General features: G+C 53.5%; 1 protein-coding gene across 1 annotated transcript; it reads right to left on the bottom strand.

Annotated features, from left to right (window-relative positions):
- Positions 1-1531: 1531 nt before the first annotated feature.
- esrp1 (epithelial splicing regulatory protein 1) lies at positions 1532-20386 on the bottom strand. Its single transcript, XM_056286451.1, has 15 exons — positions 20090-20386; positions 19667-19816; positions 18984-19100; positions 18299-18410; positions 17614-17739; positions 16811-16865; positions 16597-16707; positions 16327-16459; positions 16131-16173; positions 9600-9919; positions 8192-8416; positions 7453-7705; positions 5247-5424; positions 3020-3152; positions 1532-1666 (listed from the first exon to the last, which is right to left on the bottom strand). The coding sequence occupies exons 1-15, from the start codon at positions 20219-20221 to the stop codon at positions 1532-1534; spliced, it is 2223 nt and encodes a 740-aa protein (XP_056142426.1). The 5' UTR covers positions 20222-20386.
- Positions 20387-21345: the final 959 nt, after the last annotated feature.

Genomic DNA, 21345 nt, shown 5'->3' with positions numbered 1-21345 from the left:
AACAATGAAGCCACACAACTCGAGGACCAGTCGGTTTCACATGTAGTGTTTATTGCCATCGTTATTTGTCAGCACGGTCACAGCGCAAGGGGGGGGGCGGCGGGCACCCCGACGAGACAAAGATGGCGGCCGAACTCGCTCGGCGGTGACGTCACCAAGCGAGATGGACCCCCCGCCCCCCCGTACAGAAGCACCCCCGTCCCCGCGCGGGGCAAACACGGGCATCAAATCCAACACAGCAGTGTCCTTGCCCCCCCCCCCGCGAGCGCAGTCTTCATAAGAACTATAAGGGTGGCTTAGGAAGAAATATGGCGTAAGGATTTCCTTTGGTGGTGGTGGGGGTGTTCCGGTCCGCTCGGTTGACGTCCGCGCAGGTGTGGGACGGGAAACGGGCACGAGGGAACACGAGGAGGAGGAGGAGGAGGAGGAGGGCGGAAACCACCTCTGGCTCCCGCGGCCCACCCGGTAAGGTGAGAGAGCGCCGGTGGCAGGAGTCCTCTTTAAAGAGCAGCACAGCCCCTGCGGTTGGGTTACCCGGGAGCCGCCATTGTCCTCACTTCACGTTTGTGTCCCGACACAAAAGGCAAGACATTAGACAACATGGAAGTGGCCCCCGTGTAGGGTGCACAAGGGGGGGGGGGTGACGTGTTCCTATAGCCGAGGTCTGACACCGGGATCAGGCTGTCGAACAAGTTCAGGAAGAACCGTTGTAGGGTGTAAAATGTATGGTGGTGATTCCCAAAAATATACATATATATATGTGTAAACTACTAATAAGACACGTTAGCCTCCTAGCTAACGGGTCTGACCCTTTAGCCGAGCGGTCAGTGATGTCGCCTTGTGGTGCAGAACACCGCGTATCGAATCCCGCACCGGGCAACAAAATAACCGGTTACACATACACATATATATATATACTGCTATTGCATTGACTCGTGGAATTGTGGGTCAACAGTGCATCAACAAACTGGCGTCATGTAAACATCTTAAAACAGTGGTACTAACTTCTTCATGCACTAAAGCCTCCATCGCGTACTGTATCGAACGTATACAAACAAAACAATGCATTAGATGGACAAATGAAAGTATTAAAATATATATAAACACACAGCCATGCAAAAAAAAAAAATACGCACGCTCCTCATTCACATTCGCGCACGCATTCTCAACTTTGGTTCACAAAAAAAAAAAAAGACCGAAGAAAAATATTCAGTTCGTCTGGTGCCTAGTCAATCTGTTGTTTTTTTTTTCCTTTTTCTTTTTTTGCTAGCAAATATATCATAGTGGTTATATCATTTAACGTGTTAAAACATCTCTATAAAGCTTTTAAAATACACATTGTGCAATGGAAAGACGAAAGCTGCTATTTTGGCTAAGGGCACGTTGATTTTGGTATAAAATACATGGCTGTTTAACATAAATAACACAACTAAGACTATTGCAAAAACATACGAATACATTAACAGTCTGACTTATACCTAGTGAGAGTGTGAGAGAGAGAGAGAGAGAGAGAGAGAGAGAGAGAGAGACCCTACAGCAGGGTCAGGTCCAGGTACTGCCCTCCCGGCTTGGTTATGAGAGGGGGGAGGGGCATCAGGGGAACGTCGCCTCCGCTGGACTGACCAATCAGACTGCTGTTCAGGAGAGGAACCGACTCAACGGGACTCTATAGAGAAGAAAAGTGGGAGAACAAAGAAGGGAGAGAGGGGTGGGGTAGGGGTGGGGTGGGCATTAGTTCATGGACACAGGGACAGAGTGAGAACCCTTGTACCAGCACCAGAGGTTAACCCATCACCTTATCAGCCGCCGGTCAGCTCCACCTTTTTTATTACCCCTTTCCTGAAACGGCTACGACACCACAGATTAACCCCTTAAGAGGGCTTCAAGTGTAGAGGGAAAGCCACAGGCTGTGGTGGCTTCCTACGCGGGGTCGGCGGAAGTTTAGTAGCCTGTATCCGAGAGAGCAGTTAGCTACGATACCCTTCCACATACCCGTTAGAAGAGTAACGGCCCCTTGACACAACACAAACCGAGATCCAAGGAAACTCTACAACACTGAGAAATTTCCCCCAACCACTTCAATCCATCCAAAAAAAACAACAAAATGGCGGTGGCCAGAATTTGTTCCTAGTGCTTGTGGTTCGTGGAAACTTCCCTGTCTAGATAGGAAACATCCCTGCCGTCACCCCCACCCGGTGACCAGCCGAGCCAGAGCCACAGCTACAGCCTCCGTCCACAAACGCTCAACTGCGCCTCGGAAGCCAATCCTTACCTGCCACCTGTCTCAGACACCTTAAATACACACCCATTCTTTGGGCTGCGTAAGCAAAGTCCTGGTCGGGTCGTGGGCGTGCACGGGCCCGTGAGCGTGCACGAGACCATCCTCGTGGGTGTACTGTGGTGTGAGGGAGGGGGGGGGGAGGAGGAGGAGGAGGAGGAGGAGGGACAGAGAGCGGGGCTGAGAGACACAGACAAAATACACATGCAAGTCTAAAAAGGCCTCCGGGATCTGCGGCTGAAGCGCGGAGGCGGGGTGGACGGCGAGCTGGACGACGTCCGTCCCCTGGGGTTTGTCCCCGCGCACGACTTCCAACGTACATCCACTCACCAAGTAAACATCTGAGCTACATCCGTCTCTCCCGAGCTCGACTAAAAGACTTCTGGCGAATCAAGTCTAAGCAAGCAACAGTGTGCGTGTGTGTGTGCGTGTGTGCGTGTGTGTGTGTGTGTGTGTGTGTGTGTGTGTGTGAGAATGGGTAGAGCAGACCAGATAAACGAGTTCGATAGCCTCCGGGCAAACACGGCAAAATGCCTGACAATACACACCCACTACAGAAGGACATTTGAATGTAGCATTTGGAATCTGCGGCGAGGCGTGTGAACACTGGAGGCGCCGAGGCGTTCGCATGCACACGAACTGCAGCGCAAACGGGTTCTTGACGATGTGTATACACACACACACACACACATATACACACACATATACACACACACACACACATATACATGCGGTTCTTACCTGGTATCCCTGTACGGTGCTAATGAGGTCTTTGACTCCGTTGCTGTAGGTCAGGCTGGGCATGCGCACCAACCCCCCGGGGGAGGAGAGGGGGGAGGGGAAGAAACCTACAGCAGTGGGAGAACCAGGTGGGCTGAAGAGCAAGATGGTGGTGGTGGTGGTGGTGGTGATAGGAAAGGTGGGAGAGAAAGACTGTTACCTTGGAAATACACACTGTACATAACAACAAAACTTGCCTCAGTGACTTGGATTGTGTGTCGTTTGAGAGTAAAGGACGCAGGTGACCCACTTAGACCAGGCTGGCCAGAGAGGGAGAGAGAGGGGGAGAGAGAGGGAGAGGGAGAGAGAGAGAGAGAGAGAGAGAGAGGGGGAGAGAGAGGGAGAGGGAGAGAGAGAGAGAGAGAGAGAGAGAGAGAGAGAGGGAGGTCACCGATGTTTACCAAGCTATCCGATAAGTCACTGTTCAGTTATTAACTACCCTTGACCAAGTCTCCTTCTACTTGGCAATGCAACATTTCCCTCAAATCCAAACTTCCTTTCCTCCTCGTTGCACGAGGGGTCTTGATTTAGTCGCGGCAGTTACCCTCCAGAAGTCATCACGGAGCCTGGCCCGTTGTCCAAAACCCCAAAAACATCTCTGGCCGTGAAACGTGGGGGAAGAAAAGCTACGTGGAATCAAATCACCGGACCTATATCCCAATTGTGCTTAGCCAATTACCCCGCTCTTCTGAGCCGTCCCGATCTCCGCTCCGCCCCCGATCCGGGGAGGGCTGCAGACCACCACGTGCCTCCTCCCATACATGTGGAGTCGCCAGCCGCTTCTTATCACCTGACAGTGAGGAGTTTCACCAGGGGGGGCGTAGCGCGTGGGAGGATCACGCTATTCCCCCCAGTTCCCCCTCCTTCCTGAAAAGGCAGCCCAACCGACCAGAGGAGGCGCTAGTGCAGCGACCAGGACACGTACCCGCATCCGGCTCCCCACCGGAATAGACCGCCGCACCACCCGGACGCCCCGGTCCCGCAGGTTTGCTGATGGGACGCGCTCTCGGGGCTGGGACCGAGCTCTACGGGGGTGTCAGAATCATCAGGGGTCCCGTATTCCGCGGTGCAACGCGGCTTACGGACACCGCGAGACGGATGCACGAGTGCGGCATGGACCCGTTTAACACCGTCATGCTCATGTGAGCGTTACCCCACTAGCTGAATGCTCTCCTTCCTGTTTCCCTGCACACAAAAAACCGCCCCCCAAAAGTTTGGGGGTATCCCAGTACCGGCTGTCCATCGTCCAGAAAATGCTTCTACTCCGTCAGCGACATATCCCTGAGATGCACAAATCTGAACAGCAGTCAGAACGTCGGCCATTTTCACAATCAGGCCCAGCTGATGGAAGGTTTTGTCACATTTCACAGTGACAGGAAGTGATGGTAGAAGACAGACTCTCTGACACACTGCGGGGTGACTGCGGTCCTCGGTGGGTATCGGAAGGTAAAAGCTCGTTCTGCCATATCCACTTGTTAGCCACAAGTTCCCTTTTCCTTCTTCTTCTTCTCCAGACTCGTCGCTACTTGCCTTAGTCGTCCTCGCTCGACACAAGAACGCCACGCGGCGGATCATTTTGGTGCCTGACAGTTGCCACGAAGATGTGCAACTCCGGAAGCGTTCACGATTTAGCTGCTGTCTTACACACGCATTCGGTTGATATACACCATCAACAAGGATGGGCGGATTTTCTTCCCAGTTGTACCCGGCCAATTACCCCACTCTCTCTCTCTCGAGCCGTCCCGGCCGCTGCTCCACCCCCTCTGCCCATCCGGGGGGAGGGGCTGCAGACTACCACATGCCCCCTCCCGTACATGTGGAGTCGCCAGCCGCTTCTTTTCACCGGACAGTGAGGAGTTTCACCAGGGGGACGTAGCATGTGGGAGGATCACGCTATTCCCCCCCCGCCGAACAGAGGAGGCGCTAGTGCAGCGACCAGGACACATACCCGCATCCGGCTTCCTACCAGCAGACACGGCCAATTGTCTCTGTAGGGACGCCCGACCGAGCCGGCGGTGACACGGGGATTCAAACCAACGATCCCCGTGTTGGTAGGCGACGGGATAGACCACCACGCCACCCGGACGCCCGTAGGATTGTAGCGTTAATGTGAAAGCCACGAGGAAGACATCAGGATGTCGCTTTTATTGGCGTCTGGTGTCTGTCTCTATTCAGCCATAGGTAGTACCTGGGGTAGTAGGCTGCATAGTTCATGTACAGCTGAGGCGTGGCGGGGTAGTAGGGGTGCGCGGGGGGCAGGGGCCGGGGAGTCAGCAACACCTGACCAATAGGAGGGTAGAGGGCCGTGGCCTCCGTGGGCAGGACCGAGGGAACAGGGGTGAAGGAGTAGGTTGGCGGGGACAGACCTGGGAAAGGAAGAGGGAGAGAAGGGAGGTTAGACTCGGGGGGGGGGGGAGAAAAACAAGCGATAAAAGACAACCTTCACATGGGGGATTTATTATTTTTGGGGGGTTTTTTTGGGGGGGAACTCTGGTCATTGTTTGTTTCAGAGAGAGGTGTTCATGCAGTAACACAAACAATGACCAAAATCGTGAAGACGTCTGCACGGGACACCTTTATGACTGGGAGTATGGGCCTCTATAGGAGCAGATATGTTCAAGGAAGTGTCCTACGGGACTGTAACGCAGAGTATTGATAAGAACCCCCCCCCGCCCCCCCATCATTTCCATTTACTATGGCCTCACCAACACCTACACATCGCTAGACCTGAATCCCGGTGCTCTCTCCTTGTCATTCATGGGTGATTCTTCAATTTGGGGCCTTTTGAAATTTTGAAAAATCAATTTCTTTAAAATTTTGGGAGGAAAAAGTTGGCCAAGTGTTGGACTTGCTAAGCTAACTTGCTAGCTAGCATACGATGTACAGCGAATACGCGTGACTAAAGCGACCCCGTCCTTCTTTCTGAGCTAAAATCCTCAGCCGCTAACTGGTTTGGTAACGACGCCTAATGAACACACCGTCGGATCAGGACGTATAAACCCTCACATGACTCACATTTGTGGACATGAAAAAGGCACGCTTCTGCCGTCACCGCTCAACACCTCTGGCACGCCTCGTTTCCGCGGCAACCGTGTTGCCGGTGTTCGAAAAAACATCACTGCTCTAAAATGTTGGGCGTGAGGCCATGACGGATGTATGAGGGGGGGCAGCGATATTTCACTATATAAAATGTGCAAATTGCACATAAATAAACCATATGGATTTGAAAGATGTCTCTTTAATGAATTTAACCATTTTTATGACTTCATAGAGGGGGGAAGTTAAAAAATCTGGGTTGGGGACAAGCCCAAAGCGGTGAGATTCTGGCACATTGGAGTTTTCAACACACTGAAAAAAGCATTAAAATGACGTCACTGAGACACAAATCTTTCCCAAAAAAAAATTTTTTTTTTCTCTTGCAAATGTACCCTCCGTTGAAGAATCACTCTCGTGTGAACCCTATGCACTCGAAACCAAAAACACTGAGCCGTCCGAAAAGCTGAGCGAGCAAAGTCTGCGTGGTGCATTTTACCAGTCTTCCTTCTATTTAATTTGTATTCTTTCCATCCGCATACAGGAGTGCATAAATGTACACCGAGTCTGAGAAGAGAGAGGACGGGAGGACGGACAACACGTCTCTAGGCATCAGCGCTTAGCTCCGCCCACCAGCCCCACTGATTGGACAAGCACGGGTGATGCACACACCTAAAAAAGGCAAGAGGGGACTGACGAGGTCAAATCAACATACCACAACCGACCCCTGAGAACAGACGACATGATTGGAGAGTTGGAAGCCACCTCGCCCTCTCGGTTGGGATCTCGGCAGTGTTGCTTACGCTCATCCGACCTCCTCAGGTCACTGCGGGTGACCTCGGCAAGGGGGGGTGAGGATAAGCAACACGCGTGCCGTTGGAATAGACTCGCTATTCGACCAGAGTGTGTGAATGAAGATGCAGGGGGAAACTGTGAGTGCAGAGTAAAACGGTGGAACTAAGAAGTTTCTCGGTGCATGCAAAACCTCACCAAAAATCACTCTCGGGTTACACCGGGAAGGAACACAACCACATGTTCACACACACACACACACACACACACACACACACACACACACACACACACACACACACACACACACACACACACACACACACACACACCCACTAACACACCGATTCCCACAAATACGCATGTACACACACACGGTTCCTACCCCTCCTGGTCAGACCAGATGTCCCCATCCTCCGAAGAGTTCTAGATTGGAGAGAACCCAGAGAAGAGAGGAAGGGGAGGGGGGGGCAGAATTTAACCTCTAACCTCTCACCTCTGCCCCCGTGGCAGGAGCCCGCCTACCCCTGCGGTCCCGAAGCAAACCCCCAGCTCCCAGCAGCACTTACGTCTGGACTTACATGGCGGCGGGCTGAGCCCTGTCCCACTCCTGCTCCGGCTTTGTGTGTGTGTGTGTGTGTGCGACAGCGAGCCTCCCATCAGAACCAGGCCCATCTCCTCGGCGCTGCACGGGAACACCTCCACGTAGCGGCTGTGGACCCCGCGCTGGCCGGGCATCACCTGCTTGTGGAGCCGCTGGGAGGCCAGGAACGCCCGCTCCGCCGAGGTCATCTGGATGAAACAGTCGCCCGACGGGCGGCCCTGAGTGGAGAGACGAGATAAGGGGGAGAGAGAGGGGGAGAGGGAGGGAGGGAGAGAGAAAGCTTGGGGTCTATCTTTGAGGAAAACACTCAGGCACATTCAACCCCAGGGGGCAATTCAGGCGCTCACGCACCACACAGATCAGTCGAATTTGCTGGTTTAATTTAATTCAGGGTTGCAAAGGCTCGTAACGTATCCCAGCTGTCCATCGAAGGCGGAGGAAACCCCTCCGCCCAGCTCACTGCTCCATCACGGGGCTCAAACACACGGTCGCTCGCACGCCATTCGTGTCTATGGACAATTTACGCCTCCCGAATTCGACCGGCGTGCGGGTCTGGAGACAGCGAGAGGAGACCGCATGCTCGGAGGAAACCCACGCAAACAAATGGAGGGGAACAAGGAGACCGAGAAGGCAGGGACTCGAACCCAAGACCCGCTTGCTGCGAGGCAACAGGGTCGACCGCCCTTAACCCCCGCCCCCGGTACCTGTTGGTTAAGCACCATGTGCACGCCGTGGGGTCGGATGTCGTGCGTGAACTCTCCCAGGAAGGTGAGGATGTCCTCTATGGAGGCCGTGTAGGGGAGACCCCTCAGCCGTAAGCAGTCCCTTACACCACCAGGAGGGGGCAGGAGAGACACCGTGGGCAGCACCGACACCAAAGGGGCAGGTGCGACGGGGATCAGAGGCGCCGACGAGTACCTGTTCAGAACCTGAAAACACACACACACACACACACGCACACACACTTTATCAATGGCCGACCCGTTAGAATTACTTTTTATTTGTTTGATTTTCCCCCTTTTCTCCCCAGTTGTACCCGGCCAATTACCCCCCCCCCCTCCAAGCTGTCCCGGTCTCTGCTCCACCCCCTCTGCCGATCCGGGGAGGGCTGCAGACTACCACATGCCTCCTCCCATACATGTGTGACAGTGAGGAGTTTCGCCAGGGGGGCGGAGTGTGTGGCCCCAGTTCCCCCCCTCCCGAACAGGCGCTCCGACCGACCAGAGGAGGCGCTAGTGCAGCGACCAGGATGCACACCCGCATCCGGCTTCCCACCCGCAGACACGGCCAATTGTGTAGGGACGCCCGACCAAGCCGGAGGTAACACGGGGATTCGAACCGGCGATCCCCGTGTTGGTAGGCAACGGAATAGACCGCTACGCCACCCGCCCGCCCCGCCCCGGCCGTTAGAGTTATTGCCAGGCAGCTAGCTTAAAAAGGGGGCGGCTCTTCACTTCCAGGTGATTAGAAAGTACACTGGGGTTTCAGAGATGAGACGGCCGGTCGCCACCCGGACGAAACGCCTGTTTAATCTGCAGGAGAGGCCCCATAAAACCATAAAGGCTCTCACACGTTGAGCCACACGGGACGGCCTTCTGCTCGGCGCTTGATTCCTTGTCTCATAAGGGGGGGGGAGGGAGGGGAGGGATAGAGAAAGAGAAAGAGGAAGAAGAACGGCAATTGTTCACGGACCCAAGTGTTTGTCCAACACCCAAATAAATAAGAAGGCAGCGTAGTGAAGGGAAAAGCACAGATGAACACACAGATAAAGACACACACACACCCACCCTTGCTCGGCAGGTTCCACCCTTAAACCCTCTTCCAACTTTTCCTTTAAGTAACTCCAGAATATAGACAGCACGCCCACGCATTGTTTCGCTCTATTCAGCGTTCACACACACGACGAGATAATGGGCCCTCCATCCCCCCCAGAGGAGAACAAAAGAAGCGCAACAGACCCGGCCCAGTGACAACGACCAAAGAGTACACAATTTTTAAAAAACTACACCGAGGACCGAGCCCATTCCGCACATACACACCAATTCAGGCGCACAAATATCCAGAATTCCCGCGTGCGCGAGAGCAGACACACCCGCACACGCCCGAACGTACCTGTTGGACCTCAGCGGCGGTGCTCTTGAACAGCTCGATGTATCGTTTGCCCAGGATGTCTTTGTGCTTCCTCAGAGCGCTCTGGGCATGCTCCTCGCAGGAAAACAGGACGAAGGCGTCGCCCGTGGGACGTCCGTCCGGGTAGCGGACGAACAGGATGCCGTCTTTCCCGCCGCTGACCGGGCACGACTCCTTGGGGCCGTCCTCCTGGGCGAAGAACACCAGCACCTGCTCGTGCGTGGCGGTGAAGGGGAGACCCCGCATCCTCACTATGACCTGGTCCTCGCGCGACAGGAACACCGCCACCTCGTTGGAGGTACCTGGGGAGACACAGAAACACCCGTTCAGCTTCTGAGCGAGAAAGCGGGCGAAGTAACGCCGGACTATAGGGATCACCGGCGGTAAGAGTTCCCTCGGCGGGGCAGACAGGAGTACCGCCACGTTGCCGGAGTTGCTTCCGCTTCCAAAAATCAGACCTAGTTCAGATCGGAAGATCCGACCCGAGTCAAAACATTACAGAATTTTTATACTACTGTAATGACCACAAACGAGCAGAATTGCTAGCCCTTGGCTAACGGGTCGGACCCTTTGGTTGACTGGTTAGCACAGTTGCCCTGTGGTCTGGGCTATCCAGGTTCAATCCCCGGCTGCGACGGATGAAAAACAAATTGAAAATGGCCTCACGGTCTCACCATCCCACTTCTGGAACCAATGTAGCGAATTCAGGGGCAGCCGGGAATCGATCCCGGATAGCCCGGACCATAGGGCAACTGTGCTAACCAGTCAACTAAAGGGTCAGACCCCCACCCGGGCTGGTCCGGGTTCAATTCCAGGCTGTGGCGAATTCCCTACATTGGTGTCAGAAGTGGGATGGTGAGACCGCGAGGCCGTCGGAAGCACGTGTGCCCAAAGGCGTGAGGGAGCTGATATGCTGAAGCGTGGGGACGCGCTTCCCAAAGGAGCCCTTGGCTAACGGGTCGGACCCTTTGGTTGACTGGTTAGCACAGTTGCCCTGTGGTCCGGGCTATCCAGGTTCAATCCCCGGCTGCGACAGATGAAAAACAAATTGAAAATGGCCTCACGGTCTCACCATCCCACTTCTGGAACCAATGTAGCGAATTCAGGGGCAGCCGGGAATCGATCCCGGATAGCCCGGACCACAGGGCAACTGTGCTAACCAGTCAACTAAAGGGTCAGACCCCCCCCCCGGGCTGGTCCGGGTTCAATTCCAGGCTGTGGCGAATTCCCTACATTGGTGTCAGAAGTGGGATGGTGAGACCGCGAGGCCGTCGGAAGCACGCGTGCCCAGAGGCGTGAGGGAGCTGATATGCTGAAGCGTGGGGACGCGCTTCCCGAAGGAGCCCTTGGCTAACGGGTCGGACCCTTTGGTTGACTGGTTAGCACAGTTGCCCTGTGGTCCGGGCTATCCAGGTTCAATCCCCGGCTGCGACAGATGAAAAACAAATTGAAAATGGCCTCACGGTCTCACCATCCCACTTCTGGAACCAATGTAGCGAATTCAGGGGCAGCCGGGAATCGATCCCGGATAGCCCGGACCACAGGGCAACTGTGCTAACCAGTCAACTAAAGGGTCAGACCCCCCCCCCGGGCTGGTCCGGGTTCAATTCCAGACTGTGGCGAATTCCCTACATTGGTGTCAGAAGTGGGATGGTGAGACCGCGAGGCCGTCGGAAGCACGTGTGCCCAGAGGCGTGAGGGAGCTGATATGCTGAAGCGTGGGGACGCGCTTCCCGAAGGAGCCCTTGGCTAACGGGTCGGACCCTTTGGTTGACTGGTTAGCACAGTTGCCCTGTGGTCCGGGCTATCCAGGTTCAATCCCCGGCTGCGACAGATGAAAAACAAATTGAAAATGGCCTCATGGTCTCACCATCCCACTTCTGGAACCAATGTAGCGAATTCAGGGGCAGCCGGGAATCGATCCCGGATAGCCCGGACCATAGGGCAACTGTGCTAACCAGTCAACTAAAGGGTCAGACCCCCCCTGGGCTGGTTCGGGTTCAATTCCAGGCTGTGGCGAATTCCCTACATTGGTGTCAGAAGTGGGATGGTGAGACCGCGAGGCCGTCGGAAGCACGTGTGCCCAGAGGCGTGAGGGAGCTGATATGCTGAAGCGTGGGGACGCGCTTCCCGAAGGAGCCCTTGGCTAACGGGTCGGACCCTTTGGTTGACTGGTTAGCACAGTTGCCCTGTTGTCCGGGCTATCCAGGTTCAATCCCCGGCTGCGACAGATGAAAAACAAATTGAAAATGGCCTCACGGTCTCACCATCCCACTTCTGGAACCAATGTAGCGAATTCAGGGGCAGCCGGGAATCGATCCCGGATAGCCCGGACCACAGGGCAACTGTGCTAACCAGTCAACTAAAGGGTCAGACCCCCCCCCGGGCTGGTCCGGGTTCAATTCCAGACTGTGGCGAATTCCCTACATTGGTGTCAGAAGTGGGATGGTGAGACCGCGAGGCCGTCGGAAGCACGTGTGCCCAGAGGCGTGAGGGAGCTGATATGCTGAAGCGTGGGGACGCGCTTCCCGAAGGAGCCCTTGGCTAACGGGTCGGACCCTTTGGTTGACTGGTTAGCACAGTTGCCCTGTGGTCCGGGCTATCCAGGTTCAATCCCCGGCTGCGACAGATGAAAAACAAATTGAAAATGGCCTCATGGTCTCACCATCCCACTTCTGGAACCAATGTAGCGAATTCAGGGGCAGCCGGGAATCGATCCCGGATAGCCCGGACCATAGGGCAACTGTGCTAACCAGTCAACTAAAGGGTCAGACCCCCCCTGGGCTGGTTCGGGTTCAATTCCAGGCTGTGGCGAATTCCCTACATTGGTGTCAGAAGTGGGATGGTGAGACCGCGAGGCCGTCGGAAGCACGTGTGCCCAGAGGCGTGAGGGAGCTGATATGCTGAAGCGTGGGGACGCGCTTCCCAAAGGAGCCCTTGGCTAACGGGTCGGACCCTTTAGTTGACTGGTTAGCACAGTTGCCCTGTGGTCCGGGCTATCCAGGTTCAATCCCCGGCTGCGACAGATGAAAAACAAATTGAAAATGGCCTCATGGTCTCACCATCCCACTTCTGGAACCAATGTAGCGAATTCAGGGGCAGCCGGGAATCGATCCCGGATAGCCCGGACCATAGGGCAACTGTGCTAACCAGTCAACTAAAGGGTCAGACCCCCCCTGGGCTGGTTCGGGTTCAATTCCAGGCTGTGGCGAATTCCCTACATTGGTGTCAGAAGTGGGATGGTGAGACCGCGAGGCCGTTGGAAGCACGTGTGCCCAGAGGCGTGAGGGAGCTGATATGCTGAAGCGTGGGGACGCGCTTCCCAAAGGAGCCCTTGGCTAACGGGTCGGACCCTTTAGTTGACTGGTTAGCGCAGTCGCCCATGGGCCGGGCTATCCGGCATCGATTCCCGGCTGCGACGGATTCCCGGCTGCCCCTGAATTCGCTACACCTATATCGAGAAGGCCTCGATAAGGCTCGCATCATCTCGTATATGACAGTCGAACCTTTAAAGCGACCACTTGTTTGTCGATCGAGTTGCGGTCATCCTGGAATACGCTGCTCTTGAGAAGAGCGAACGGCATCATGGGATAAAGGTGACCACTCTGTTTTAGCACGACAATATATTTATTTCTCAAATGTATTAAATGTCTTGTCTTCATGGAGGCTCGATAATCCAGGTAAGGAAATCACAGAAAGTTGAATCAGTTCATCGGGACACAACGTTTATTGGGAGAAACGTCTCATCATCATCATCTAGGTGACCTCTTCAGACTCAACTGACTGCAGGCACCTCCACCCTTATAAACAATAATGACACGAAACAGGGCACCAGCTGACGCGAGGAGAAGGACAACGGCTGCCTAAGCTAAACCAGCGGTGAGTCCGTATGTGGCAGGAGTTTTGGAACAGTCGAGACGCGTATTTTCCAAACACCGCATCTCAGTTGCTTTCAAACCCCAAAACACGCCGCGCCAGAAGTTGGTCCACCCCAAGGATCGGGTCCCCCGGTAGTGTACGCTGTCAAGTACTGGGAGGATTGCTGTGACTTGCACATCGGGGGAACCAAACAGATGCTGGCGAAGAGGAGAGCACGACACAGGAGAGCCAGTCTACACCCATCTACAGGCCAGCGGCCACTCTTTCAAGGATGAGGGTGTACACACACACACCCTCCCCAGTTGTACCAAGCCAATTACCCCACTCTTCCGAGCCATCCCGGTCACTGCTCCACCCCCTCTGCCGATCCGGGGAGGGCTGCAGACTACCACATGCCTCCTCCCATACGTGTGGAGTCTCCAGTCGCTTCTTTTCACCTGACAGTGAGGAGTTTCCCCAGGGGGACGTAGCACGTGGGAGGATCATGCCATTCCCCCCAGTTCCCCCTCCCCCCTGAACAGGTGCCTCGACCGACCAGGGGAGGCGCCAGTGCAGCGACCAGGACACATACTCACATCCGGCTTCTCACCTGCAGACACGGCCAGTTGTGTCCGTAGGGATGCTCAACCAAGCCGGAGGTAACACGGGGATTCGAACCGGCGATCCCGGTGTTGGTAGTCAATGGAATAGACCACTATGCCACCCAGACGTCCTATTGAATGTGAACATCCTTGATGGGGAGGAACGCTGGTTTGAACGGGGAGTCAAAGAGGCCATCCATGTGAAGTGGGAACGACCACCCCTGAACCGAAGGGGGGGGGGTAAGAGTACATCTGTCACCATCTTACCATGCTGTGATTGCAACTATTCCCAGATCCTCTGTAAATAGTACACATGGGCATTAACTCTAGTTAATGGTCACGGCATTTACATATGAAACCAATCGTTGTTTTTGGTCGTTTTTGTCACTGTTTTATGTATGGGGGGGGGGGGATACCTGCGGTCAGTTGAGTATGAAGAGGTCACCTGAGGTCAGATGAGTGATGAAACGTTTCTCTCAGTAAGCGTGGTGTCCGGATGAACCGACTCACCTCTCTGTGATGTAATTTCTTGCAGACTTGCCACATCTTTGTTTTATTGTCCTTATTTATTGGGATATATTCAAAACATTCTATTTTTAAGGTCCAATTTACAGCTTAGTACTGCAATGCATGATTTTCCCAAGTTTTATTGAATTATTAGATTGAGCCCCTCCACCCCCCCCAAAAAAAATCCACCCATGATCAGCAAGAACACCAGGGGACCTCATAGAACAGGGGTTAATTTTGATGTCTCCTTAAATTTGACTAAATTCTGTACACTGTACAAGAGTAGTAGAAGCTAGGTTAAGAGGAGAGGTGATGATCAGCGAGCAGCAGTGTGGTTTCATGCCAGGAAAGAGCACCACAGATGCGATGTTTGCTTTGAGAATGTTAACGAGGAAGTACAGAAGGAGGTACATTGTGTCTTTGAGGAGTTAGAGAAAGCATACGACAGGGTGCCAAGAGAGGAGGTGTGGTATTGTATGAGGAAGTCGGGAGTGGCAGAGAAGTATGTAGGAGTGGTGCAGGATATGTATGAGGGAAGTGTGACAGTGCTGAGGTGTGCGGGTAGGGATGACAGATGGGTTGAGGGTGGAGGTGGGATTACATCACGGATCGGCTCTGAGCCCTTTCTTGTTTACAGTAGTGATGGACAGGTTGACGGACATGATCGGGTAGGAGTCTCCGTGAACTACGATGTTCGCGTATGACACTGTGATCTGTAGTGAGAGTAGGGTGCAGGTTGAGGAGAGGTGGAGGTATGCACTGGAGAGAAGAGGAATGAAAGTCAGTAGGAGCAAGACAGCAGAATGGTGAGGATGCAAGGAGTGGATGTGACGAAGGCGTAGGAGTTTCAACGCTTGGGGTCAACCGTCCAAAGTAATGGGGAGTGCAGTAGAGAGGTGAAGAAGACAGTGCAGGCAGGGTGGAGTGGGTGGAGAAGAGTGTCAGGAGTGATGTGTGACAGAAGGGTACCAGCAAGAGTTAAAGGGAAGGTTTACAAGATGGTCGTGAGACCAGCTATGTTATATGGTCTGGAGACAGTGGCACTGATGAAAAGACAGGAGGCGGAGCTGGAGGTGGCGGAGCTGGAGGTGGCAGAGTTGAAGATGCTAAGATTTTAATTGGGAGTGATGAAGACGGACAGGATTGGAGGTTGGACGGTTTGGAGACAAAGCAAGAGAGGCAAGATTGAGATGGCTTGGACATGTGTGGAGGAGAGACGCTGGGTATACTGGGAGAAGGATGCTGAATATGGAGCTGCCAGGGGAGAGGAGAAGAGGAAGAGGAGGTTTATGGATGTGGTGAGGGAGGACATGCAGGTGGCTGGTGTGACAGAGGAAGACGCAGAGGACGGGAAGAGATGGAAACTGACGATCCGCTGTGGCGCCCCCTAACGGGAGCAGCCGAAAGTAGCAGTAGTCTGTAAACCATGCATTAAAATAAATGTATGGGCAATGTGACGATGCGACGTGAACGACAGTTGATCTTACGACTCAAGTTTCTAAACCGTATTTTAAATTAGGTTGCAACATGGCATCGAATCTCTCACCTCCCGCTATCTTCAGGAAGTCCTCCCCTGTTGCTTTGTAAACCTGCAATGACAACGATAACGCATGTCAGCTAGGCAGGGTGGTGCGTTAATAATTTAACGCACCACCCTCAGATGCGTGGTTGCAGCGTGTCAGGTGTGGGCTATTAGTGTTAAATATGGATTAGAAAGTAACGAGTTGAAGGGGGTTGGTTACCTCGATGTATCTGTTCCCCATGTGGTGCTTGTGTCTTTGCAGAGCCAAGTCTCTGTGCTCTTCACTGACGAAGCGAACCAGAGCCTCCCCGTTCCTCCTCCCCTGAGCATTAAGACACAACGCAGCTCCGCCTCTACACAACACAAAACGTGGAGATGTGTAAGTTGACGGGACTCTTGTGGGCGCCCCACCGCGGTCCTCCTGGGAGCATCTTCTCAGTCGACGCGATGGGGGTGGAAAGGTCTCGCGTGTGAGACAGCCACAACCTACTTGGCAATGTTGAGTCCCCTGAAGAAGCGAGCGATGTCCTGGTCGGACGACTGCCACGGCAGCCCTCGGGCCCTGATCACGGTGTTGTCACCCACTTTCTCCGTCTTGCTGCTGCGCCCCAAACACAAAGTTAACGTCATAGGGTGAGACACTGGAGTCTATTCGCAAATTCTGCCGAATGAGAAACATAAAAACTCAAGCCAAGTTTCAATACCAAGTGCCGGTCTCGAACTTCTCACTGACTCTCTCTGGGTGAGAAAACGTGTGACCTGTCACGAAAACAAACAAACAAATAAGCAAGCAAACAAACAAACGAGTGCACGATTAGATTCCAGAATGAGATACATTTGAACGAGGTGACAAGTAAATCATCACACACAGTCGAAACAAATGGATACTTTGTAAACGATAGTAGGCAACGCAAGTTATGCGTCCCCCCACACGTTTCAGACACTATCAAGAGTAAATAAAATACAATGTTTAACGTTTCGTAATTGACCCCCCCTCCCCTTTTTCTCCCGAATTGTACCCATCCAATTACCCCACTCGAGTGGTCCCGGTCCACATGCCTCCTCCGATACATGTGGAGTCTCGCCAGCCGCTTCTTTTCACCTGACAGTGAGGGGTTTCGCCAGGGGGACGTAGCACATGGGAGGATCATGCTATTACCCCCCCTGAACGGGAACCCAGACCGACCAGAGGAGGCGCTAGTGCAGCGGCCAGGAGACATACCCACAACCTGCACGGCCAATTGTGTCTGTAGGGACGCCCGACCAAGCCGGAGGTAACACGGGGATCTGAACCGCCGGTCCCCGTGTCGGCGGGCAACGGAATAGGCCACCGTCTCTGTAGTCCTGGTTAAAAGAGCTCAGAGAGAACGTACTGCTGCTGGTATCTGTACCACGGCGCCACTCTCCACCCGATAATAACGTACCGCACACGCCCTACCCTGGCAGTCTCGCCGTTGTCGATATCCTAGATGTGATTACAGCGAAAGAGGGGGTATGCGGCTCTTACATAGGGGCTCGGAGAGCAGCGCGAGGACAATGCTGGTCATAGTCTGGACCTGCTGCACTGCTGCTTCTGGGCCCAATATGGCGGACGAATCCGACACGGCCGGTGCATCAACGGGTATACTGAGAGCTGAGGCGGTCGGTTAAGGAGAGGATGCAGAGCAAATTTGCAGCAAAACAAACAAACAAACAAACAAACAAACAAACACAGTACTGGTAGCCTGCAGTACCCTGGAGGAAGGCGAAATGTGTACTCGCGTATGTACGGTGAGCGAGAAAGGGGATTAAACAGAACACGAGTGAAGGACAAGGCGGCGAATGAATAAATGAGAGAGACGAGTGGAGAGGTGGTACAGAGAGAGAGAGAGAAAATAGACAGAGAGAGAGAGAGAGCGAGAAAGTGAGAGATTCTAGCTTTCCTGTTCTTATGGGTGTGCGGGGTTAGCCCTGTTGGCTAAGCACACACTCTGTCAGTGTGCACTTAGCAAGGTGCCGCCATTGTTTCTTTATTTGCATTTCAAAACCTCTAGACTTGAGGCCAACACCCTGTGGTCCCAACTTCTCATTTGAATGACCGACGTGCATGTTTTTGCCTCCACGTGCTCGCCGCCGTTCCTTGAAAATGCTTTTTCTCTGTATGCACACAGTCTCCATCACAACAAGACGACGCGACGGTATTGAAAGGATACAGTCTGCCATGAGGCGCACGTCCAGAGTTTTCAGGTCAGACCTGGGGAAATGCTTCCTGAACTCTTTCCGCAAGTCAAAGAAGCTGTAGAAGCACTCCGGCACCAGGATGTTCTAAGGAGGCAGGCGAGTTACAAGTCAACAGACGGGTCCCCAAGAGAAAAACTGAGTTGAAGGAGTGTCATGAGCAACAGCCGGCTGGTACGGGTTCACAACAGCTGGCTGGTATGGGTTCACAACAGCTGGCTGGTACGGGTTCACAACAGCTGGCTGGTATGGGTTCACAACAGCTGGCTGGTATGGGTTCACAACAGCTGGCTGGTATGGGTTCACAACAGCTGGCTGGTATGGGTTCACAACAGCTGGCTGGTATGGGTTCACAACAGCTGGCTGGTACGGGTTCACAACAGCTGCCGCCTTTCCACTACTGCCGTACTGCTATTGGGGGCAAGCCAAAAGTGTGCTGGAGGTTCACCATAGCCCTGCCTTGTTCCTACATCCATCTTGGTGCGATGTGTGTAGGAATTTGATAGGCTGCAGTGTGTGTGCGGTAGACAAACTCTACACCTGACACACAAACCCACGAAATAGCCCATCCCGGCGTGATTCTGTGTGGGCGCTGATGGCTCTAGAAGCAGCGAATGCCCTCCCCGGGGCAAAAGGCCCGCACCTCCCCGGTTCACTCACCTTCCCGGCGGCTTCAGGGTGAATCACCTGGCGGATGTGGAGCTGCCCGTCCGTGCACAAATATAAGGACGTGCCTGCGTCGGCGCTGTTCACCTCGTTTGTCAGTCTCAGATGAAACTGCGGAGGCAAGCGTGAGACATTCATAAAATCACACACACACACACACACACACACACACACGCACAATAAAGACAACAGACAAGACAACGCTCAGATGCTGCGAGCTTTGTGCCGACATTGTTCAACAACCCATGGAGAAAAGTGAAAGATCAATCACAAAAAATGACAAATGATGGTTCTTGCTCTTAAACCCTTTTGTGTGTGTGTGTGTGTGTGTGTGTGTGTGTGTGTGTGTGTGTGTGTGTGTGTGTGTGTGTGTGTGTGTCACTTCTGCAGGTCTGCTTGGCGTCATTTTCTCCGTCCTATGTAAATTCACCAGTTTGCATTTATAGGCCATAAAGAGCCACGGCTCCATATGGCACTTCACTTACTTTTTATCGACAGCTCACACCGGGTTCATTCAAATCGGTAGGCCAGCAAACATGGCCAAAGATTATGTGTATGCATACACAACCTCGCCATATTAAAGATAAATAAATAATTAATGATCATGAATAGGCCATCGTGTACAAATTGATGGCGCTACAGTGCATGTATACACACGTGGGGGGGGGGGTCAGTACCTGGCTTAACGCGTTCTCGAGGTCTGTGGCCGTGGAGGTGACATCCGCGCAGGATCCGCTCTCCCCCTCCTCCTCCTCCTCCTCCTCCTCCTTCTCCTCTGTCAAGTCTGCGAGCTCGGGCTTAACCCGGAGCTCGTTCACCTTGCCCAGCTGGTTCGCACAAGTTAACAAAAAAAAAACGTGTCAGACCCGAAGCAGTGGACGGCAAACTTGGCGGACACACGTCCCCCCCCCCCTTTCCCAGGGGGGAAACGACACTGTACAGCGACGTGTAAATATGGCTACACAACGTCACGCAGCCCGGTCTAGGCGTACCACGCAAGGGGCCTCGCGCGCTCCCCTTGCGCGTGCGGGGTGAAAGCGCTCTCGGGCCCCAAATGTAGCGACCGAGGGGTGTGAGTGGGTTTAGTAAAGTTGTATCACCTTTTTGTTCTTGACGTCCACCAGCTGCCACGCTAGCTGCGCGAGCTCCTTCTCGTCGGACCCCAGCAGGTCTCCGCTCACGCCAGATGTGGCCGCGAACAGCACCGCCAGGTAGTCTACCTGTGCCGTCATCTCGGGACAAATACACCACACACAAAAAAAACAAAAACAACCACACAGTATAACGAGGGTGACTTAAAAACAACAACAACAACGGAAGAAAAGAACCGAGAGCGCTAAAACCGCCTACACCCTGACACCTGAACGCATGGGTGTGCTTTCTTTTTTTAGGCAAAGCCTCCCGCAGTCACCATCGCGGAGTAATGGCTGAACGCTCGCCCCTTTTTCTTTTTTTTTTCTTTCTTCTTCTTCTTCTTCTTCTTCTTCTTTTTTTTGTGTAGCGCACCTACCTGTGTGACCACGTGACTCCATACCTGCCCTCCCCGCCTCAGGTGGCTTTCGGGATCAGGGACGTGGCAGATGTGCGACAGTCGTGGGAAAAAAAACAAAACTCTTATTCACGCGCAGTGGCACGCGACGAGGGGGGGGGGACCCCGATTTCTGCAAAAAATACAAGTTTTACTCGACGCAGCCGCATCACCGCCCGGCCGTTGTGACGTCAAAACCTTGAATGGGACAGACCCCACGCCGTTTCCGAAATAACGATCGCTATTTCGCGGCTCTGTTCTTAAAAACTGTCTTGGCCAGGTCAAGACCTGTGGTCTCGATATTATTCAAACATCGACATATTTTTTGAGAGGTGCATAAATTAGCGACTCGCGGACGACTGATCACCAATATGAGGGGGTCGCCTATTTACTCTTTCGGGGCCTTATCACTTAAATTTGCGTGGCGAAACACTATTTGGCGTCGAACCCCCTCGCCTTCTAGAGCAGTGTTTCTCAACCGTGGGTCCGCGGACCCCTAGTGGTCCGTGGTGTAATTGCAATAAAATATCTTTATAAAAAAAAGATCCTATGACATTTATAGAAATAGGATTATTTTACTCGAATGTGACTGAGACCTTTATCTACCTAAACTATAAAGGGTAACAGGACTTTTTTCTCTAATTACATCTGCTTCACAAGTGTAATTTATTGTATTGTAGCGAATTCGGGGGACAACGCAACCGCAGGAAGTGCCGCGGCCGGGAAGCGAACCTGTATCGCCCGCACCGCAGGAGGCATCGCTAACCGCTCGACTAAATGGTCAGACCCGCCAGCCGGCGGCCAGCGTGTCTTCATATCTATGCACGT

The sequence above is a fragment of the Lampris incognitus genome, chromosome 9, assembly GCF_029633865.1.
Source record: "Lampris incognitus isolate fLamInc1 chromosome 9, fLamInc1.hap2, whole genome shotgun sequence".
Lineage (NCBI taxonomy): Eukaryota > Metazoa > Chordata > Actinopteri > Lampriformes > Lampridae > Lampris > Lampris incognitus.
Note: the sequence above shows the minus strand (reverse complement) of the source record. Positions and strands in the feature narration are given on the sequence as shown.